General features: G+C 32.1%; 2 protein-coding genes across 3 annotated transcripts; one reads left to right on the forward strand and one right to left on the reverse strand.

The window, feature by feature from the left end:
• The first annotated feature begins 1,888 nt into the window (after positions 1–1,888).
• Positions 1,889–5,063, forward strand: LOC119683785 (pre-mRNA 3'-end-processing factor FIP1-like). Of its 2 annotated transcripts, XM_038097647.1 has the most exons (8): positions 1,889–2,274; positions 2,340–3,282; positions 3,344–3,466; positions 3,553–3,608; positions 3,670–3,695; positions 3,758–3,815; positions 3,895–3,980; positions 4,597–5,063. In XM_038097647.1, exons 1-8 carry the CDS (start codon positions 1,957–1,959, stop codon positions 4,961–4,963), a joined length of 1,977 nt encoding a protein of 658 aa, XP_037953575.1. In that variant the 5' UTR covers positions 1,889–1,956; the 3' UTR covers positions 4,964–5,063. The 2 variants fall into 2 exon arrangements, with proteins under 2 accessions (XP_037953575.1, XP_037953577.1); XM_038097649.1 differs by lacking the exons at positions 3,670–3,695; positions 3,758–3,815.
• Positions 5,064–5,087: 24 nt separating this feature from the next.
• LOC119683795 lies at positions 5,088–6,085 on the reverse strand. Its single transcript, XM_038097658.1, has one exon. It carries the CDS (start codon positions 5,859–5,861, stop codon positions 5,253–5,255), a length of 609 nt encoding a protein of 202 aa, XP_037953586.1. The 5' UTR covers positions 5,862–6,085; the 3' UTR covers positions 5,088–5,252.
• Positions 6,086–6,462: the final 377 nt, after the last annotated feature.

Below are 6,462 nucleotides of genomic sequence, written 5' to 3' on the forward strand. Positions count from 1 at the left end.
CTGCTCACTTATTTAATATCATATTATACTTTTTATTATCTAAATATTCACTTATTCATATTGCACTATTCAAGCTAATATTTTATTACAGTATCATAAAACGATCTCAATGTTTGGGTTTACATTTTTAAATGAAGAGAGCACACAACTTCATTAAATTATTATTATTTACTGAAGTTTATGAAGATTTAAAAGATTTTGTGAACTTAATTAATAGGTTGTTAATAGTATGTAGTTAACATACTTGTTTTAATTATTACCCATTTGTTAATTTAAATTATTTAATAATACTTAAAATTCTTTGATTATATATCTTTCATATAATTGTGTTTTTATTTTGCCAATAGTCTACGCAAAATTAGATAAATCAATTATTTTTTTTTACGGTAATTGTGATTAATATATAGTTTAAATAACCACTAAATATTTGTGTTTGATAAATATTTTTTATAAAAGTAATATTTACTTACCTTCCTTTAAAACGCATTTTGTTTAAAAAATTTTTTTTTCGTGATGTCAAAAATTTAATATATTATTAAATAATTTTATAAAATTACACCGTTATAGTTTCAAAAAATCGAAAAATATGCGCAAATATATAATTACACAATAACACTTCCTCTACGATCAACAAATCGGATTCAAATAATTTTATTTAATTTCTACAGTAAAATATTAATACTTAATGATAAAGTTGCCTGAGTGGCGCACTGTATACACAATCTACATATACGGTTGTTTTATAAATTATAAAAAGCATTTAAATGTTATATAAGTAACAGAAACATAATAATATTTAACTAAAATAATTTATATATACCTAATAGGAAAAGCGAAAGAGCAATAGAGTAATGAAAAGAGGAACATATATTAAATACCATTATTGTCTTACTACACAATATTTTTTTTTAACTATTGCTGCAAAAAGTTTTATTACTGTAATAAAAAGCTGCTAAAAATTGCTATGTAGCATAGAGCGGACTCTCTCATTGCTACTTTTACTTCATTGCTATCGGTAGCAACCCATTTAACAAACAATGGGCCATAAAGAATTACCTGGGTTTTGAATACATTCATTATCCATTGAAAAACAAAAATGCACACTACATTTATAAAGTGGTACATTTATTCAATTTATATGTGCATTTAGATTGTGTGATTAATAGTAGATTAAAGTAATCATCAAGATCAGAACTGCGCAGAATAATACAAATTACTGTACAGATTGGAGGGCCGTAAAAAGAAATACATACATTCAAAGTTGTTTTCGACAAAAATAATTTATTACATATATATTATAATATTTTTGTACATAGTTGTAATTAAATGTTTAATTTACAGAAATTTATCAAACATACGGAGCAAAACATAAGGGATACATCAAAATTAATCTCAATGTATAATGTAAATGGTGTGAGTAAAAAATGCAGATTAACTTAGGCCGTGTGCGAGTTTGAGTATATTTAGGTAAATAGAGACATTTGCCCTAGAGATTTTTTGTACTGCACGTATGAAATATATATTTATTTATTTATTTATTACACTTATTTCTTATTTTTGATTTAAAGTCTTCAAATTTATTTACATACTTATTAAACATGTTATAAAATTTTCAACATGGTAACACCTAATTTACCTAATTTTAACCTAATTTACCCTACTCGAAATTCTGGTAAATACCAACATTCGTTGTTATATCGACATAATTTACTATTTTCCTCAATTTATCATCAATATACTCGAACTAGCACACTGCCTTAAGCTAGTTCGCTTAATCTCATAATGTAAACGTAGAATTACAAAATTATAGAACAACTCTGTTCTTAAGAATTATTTTGACGTTTATGCTTGTTTTAACAATTCACATTATACTTCTACAATTGCCGCAATAGCTTGCTTTTTGCATACATAATTCGTTTCTAAATTAAATGTTACTTTAACGACAAAATCTACATAATGGCAGATGATAATAATGAAGAAAGTTGGTTATATGGAACTTCAAATCCCGATTCGACAACAAATGAGGAAGAACGCAATGCAGTTGAAGAGTCTACGCCAGTAATACAAAAAACTGACACCACTGAAAATGAAGCACAAGCTGCAGAGAATACACAAATTGAAATAAAAGAGGAACCTGCAGATACTGGTGAGCAAGATGAATCGTTTAGTGCTTTTGAAGATCCAGCCGAAGGTATGGAGGAAGATGAAGAAGCGGTGGCTTCAGCCATGACTGCTGCCGATACGACTGACGATGGTGCAGAAAATGATGAAGAAGTATGTTTTCGTTATTTTCTTTCTAAAAAAATAATGACCTTTTTATATTATAATTGTAATTTTAGCCTAAATCCGGTGGAGTATCGGATGAAGATGACGATGATTCAGATGATGATATTAATGTTGTCATAGGTGATATAAAAGCTGCACCAAGTACTTATAACATCAAACAGAGATCAAATTTATTGGCTGCGGGTGGTGGACAAGATAAAACAAAATCTACCTCACAAGGTGGAAAATTTAGTGTGGAAGACTTTGATGGTGTGGGTGTAATAAATGGAGTGCCGGCACATGAATTTAGCATTGATTCATTGGAAGAGAAACCATGGCGTAAACCGGGTGCAGATATAACAGACTATTTTAATTATGGGTTCAACGAAGAAACTTGGCGTGCATATTGTGAACGCCAAAAACGTATGAGAATTGTGGAAAGTGGTGTGGGATTAGCGAGTTTAACCCAAAATGCCAATCAAAATATGGATCGCATGCAAGATAATGCAATACAACCAGTTGGTGGATCAACGCAAACACCGACTATAAACGACCAAATACACATTCCTCCACTAGGTTTGCCGCCACAGACAACTCATCATGGTCCTCCACCACGTTTAAGTGTTATGACACGTCCTCCACGTCCTACAGGCACAAAAGAAAATGTTATTCAAGTAATGACCGCCGAATGTCGTGAGTATTCACGTACAGGTGTGTTGGGACAACTGCCACCATTTGCTGGTGGACCGCCCGAAGAACCGTTTTTTCCCGAAATGGATGCATTTGATTATGGTTACGAACCAACTCAGGAATCGCAATGGGGTAATGATAATCCTGCTTGGGTGCCAAGTGGTATAAAAGAATTAACGCCTGGTCCCGGTATGGTACCACCTTCACAAATGTCTGGTCCTCCAGGTATGCCGCCAGGTGCTATGGGTGTGCCACCACCGCAATTAGGGGGACCACCTATGCGGGGACCACCACCATTGATGGGAGGCATGCCGCCTCCTAATATGAGTAAATATAACCTAATTGTTTTTTTAATATATGAACTTCTATATAAAATATTTTTTTATAGATATGGGTCCTCCACCAGGTATTGGTATGATGATGGGTCCGAATAACGGTCCACCAATGCGCATGCCAATGGGTCATACGCGCATGATGGGCCCACATGGACCACATAATAATCTTATAGATCGTAAGTATAACGTTCAATAGACTATAATAATAGAAATAAATATATTTTGATATTTCCTATTAAATTTCATTATTTGAACTATGTAGCACACGAACGCAATCAAAGACGCTATCCCCCGCCATCAAATATACCATTAGGAAGAGTAAGCATGAGTTTTATTTTTAATACAATATTAAACTAACTGATTTCAATAAAAATTTCAGCAATGTTTATCAAGACAATTGCTAGAGTATGCAATTCTTATTTAATATATTTTAACAATACTTTATTAATATTCATATTTAAACTTAGAGTATCAAACTACAATCCTTTCAAGAAAATGTATAAGAAATTCCATGATCCGCTAAGTGTAAAAATTGAAAATTTCATTTTATCTAAAATAGAAAAAGTCGAAGTTCTTTTATTAACCTAAAGTTTTATACTTACAGGAATCTTCTGAGCGCAGTGATGAAGAACGTGAGCGTAGAAGAAGAGAACGCGAAAGAGATCGGGATAGAGAGAGAGATCGTGAGAGGTAACTGCTTAATGCTTGGTTCATAATGTAACTTGCAGCCACGAGGACATGAATATGAAGGAATTTCTGCTACAGAAGTTCTCGTTCAATTCTTCCATTCTCTGAAAATTAAAAAACTAAAACGCGGTACAGTCTTGCAAACTTGACTGTCACTCCAGAGAGAGAATGCCATGACTGTGAGCAAAACTGCAAGTCTGCACCTTTGAATGACACTCAATCAATACGTTGGCATTCTCATCAAAATTTTGGTGGGTACCAAAATCAACTTTTCGCCAACATGTTGTGAATGATAGTCACAAAAATTTGAATTCCGTCAGTTAATAGCTTATTTTTACGTGGTTACACAAATTTTTACAGCGTGCGCAAACGCACTGCTCAAAAATATTGCTTGACTGACAAATTTTAACTGTGAACATGTTCAAGTTCGGTCGCTAGAATAAGTTTGAGCAAGAGTGAGCGCAAGTTGACAGACAGCTAAGTTTGCAAGTCTGTACCACGCTTAAGAATATGCCGCACGTAATTTTATTATGAATTAAATAATGAACCAGACAAAACTTTAATTGCATACAAAAGTAACATATCTATAATCGTATGTAACAACTATTTTTTATATTAGTAGGTCAAGGCGAGAACGTTCTCGTAGCAGAGAAAAAATGCGCCGTCGTTCTAAATCTCGTGATAAGGAACGTGATATGAGAGAACGAGAGAGGGAGCGTGATCGTGGAAGAGATAAAGATGACAATAGAGAGAAAGAAGAGAAACTTAGACGTCGTTCCAAATCTAGAGACAAGGAGCGTGATCTCCGTGAAAGAGATAGGGAAAGAGAGCGAGATCGTGAAAGGGAACGGGAAAGAGAAAAAGACGACAAAAGAGAAAAAGATGATAAGAGAAGGCGTTCAAAGTCTAGAGAAAAGAGAAGTAGTAAATCAAGTCGCACTGATAAAAAAAAATCACACCGTAAAGATAAAGAGGATGATGAATGATTTTTTTCATGTAAAAACTAACTCAAAGCATAACTATCTTGAATTGTATTTAACAAATAACGATCGACAATGTAATATAAATAAATACTAATTAATAGTACACTATTTAAACTTTTTATTTTAAGAAACTTTAATTGCACAAATAAGGTAAAAGCACAAACGTTGAAACGTAAAAAGGGGCTTTTCCCCCAAATAGAAAATTAAATTATATATATTGGAAATACATTTATAGGAAAAATTAAATATACAAATACTTTTAAAATCTAGGAAAAATTAATACACTTTAATATTATTTACTTTCAGCATTGTTTTCCAAAGTTTTTTCTAAGTCGTCGCGTTTTTTCTGCAATAACTTTTCTTCAACTACTTCAAGCCTTCTATTCATAGCATCGAGTGATTCGAGCAGTCCTGTTTGTATCTCACCATAACGCTTCATTGCTGAAATCAGGCTATCTTCGATTAGTTCACTTTGTTGAGCGAATTCTGTATTATCCTGCGAAATTTGTTTTAATTTTTCAGTACACTCGCCTGGTATATTGCGAAAATATTCAGCACCTAATGTAGACTCTAATTGCTTAATCAAATCAAGCTGTTGAAATTGATCTTTGAGATCTGGTGCAATAGCATTTAAATATACTTCCCTGGAACGGACTTGCTGATTTTCTTCCAAAAAATTTGGATCTAAATATTTTTCAAGTTCATTAGTTCTTGTTATTGCTTTATTGATTTGCTCTCGCTCTTTAAGTGCATCGTTTAAAATACTATTCGTTGACAACAATGTATCCACAACATTAGCGGATCTGTTCACTTCACCGCCGGTTATGTTGGCTTCTTCTACAGGTCCCAACATACGCGATAACGTATCGATACGTCTCTCCAAGGAGTCTAGTGCTTCCATTTAAAATACCTCGATTTATGATTCAATATGGTACAAAATGATGTCAACAATGGAATGTAATTTTCATTTATTAGTTCTTGTTTTGTTTCCTTACAATTGCAGGGTTGCATTTTTGCTGTAACATGCTGACGCAGCAACACGGAATACATTATACCATGTTTACATTGCGACTTTTAGCTATCGAACTTTGCTTAATATAACACGTTTACATGTGTATTGAAGGAAAATAAAATAAGTAAATTTGTAATTTTATTTTATATTAATCATTTACATTAATCATTGGACATTAATTTTGACAATTTTTTTGTTTTGTTTAATTCGTGTGATTGATTAAATTTTTAAAAATTGATATATATATACATACTGGGTGGACATAGTGCTCCAAATAAAAATATATTTAAAACTATACTATAGGATATTATTTTTTTCAAAAGAAAATTTTTGGGAACTAATTTACTTACTTAAACTTACATCAATTCTAGCCACTGTATCGACAACAGTAGTTTGACTTCAACTATACTGTATACAACTATCCATATAACATAAACTATATGTCTTCAAATGGTAACTGCTTAGAATTCCTGTGTATTTACACTCATTT

Source organism: Teleopsis dalmanni, chromosome 2, assembly GCF_002237135.1.
Source record: "Teleopsis dalmanni isolate 2A chromosome 2, ASM223713v2, whole genome shotgun sequence".
Lineage (NCBI taxonomy): Eukaryota > Metazoa > Arthropoda > Insecta > Diptera > Diopsidae > Teleopsis > Teleopsis dalmanni.

Bases quoted from the DNA above. Each gene is read 5' to 3' on its own strand.
- LOC119683795 (XM_038097658.1), bottom strand. From the start codon at position 5,861: ATGGAAGCACTAGACTCCTTGGAGAGACGTATCGATACGTTATCGCGT.
- LOC119683785 (XM_038097647.1), top strand. From the start codon at position 1,957: ATGGCAGATGATAATAATGAAGAAAGTTGGTTATATGGAACTTCAAAT. The intron at 3,283-3,343 runs GTAAATATAACC...ATTTTTTTATAG, and splicing joins CATGCCGCCTCCTAATATGA to ATATGGGTCCTCCACCAGGT. The intron at 3,609-3,669 runs GTAAGCATGAGT...TAAAAATTTCAG, and splicing joins CAAATATACCATTAGGAAGA to CAATGTTTATCAAGACAATT.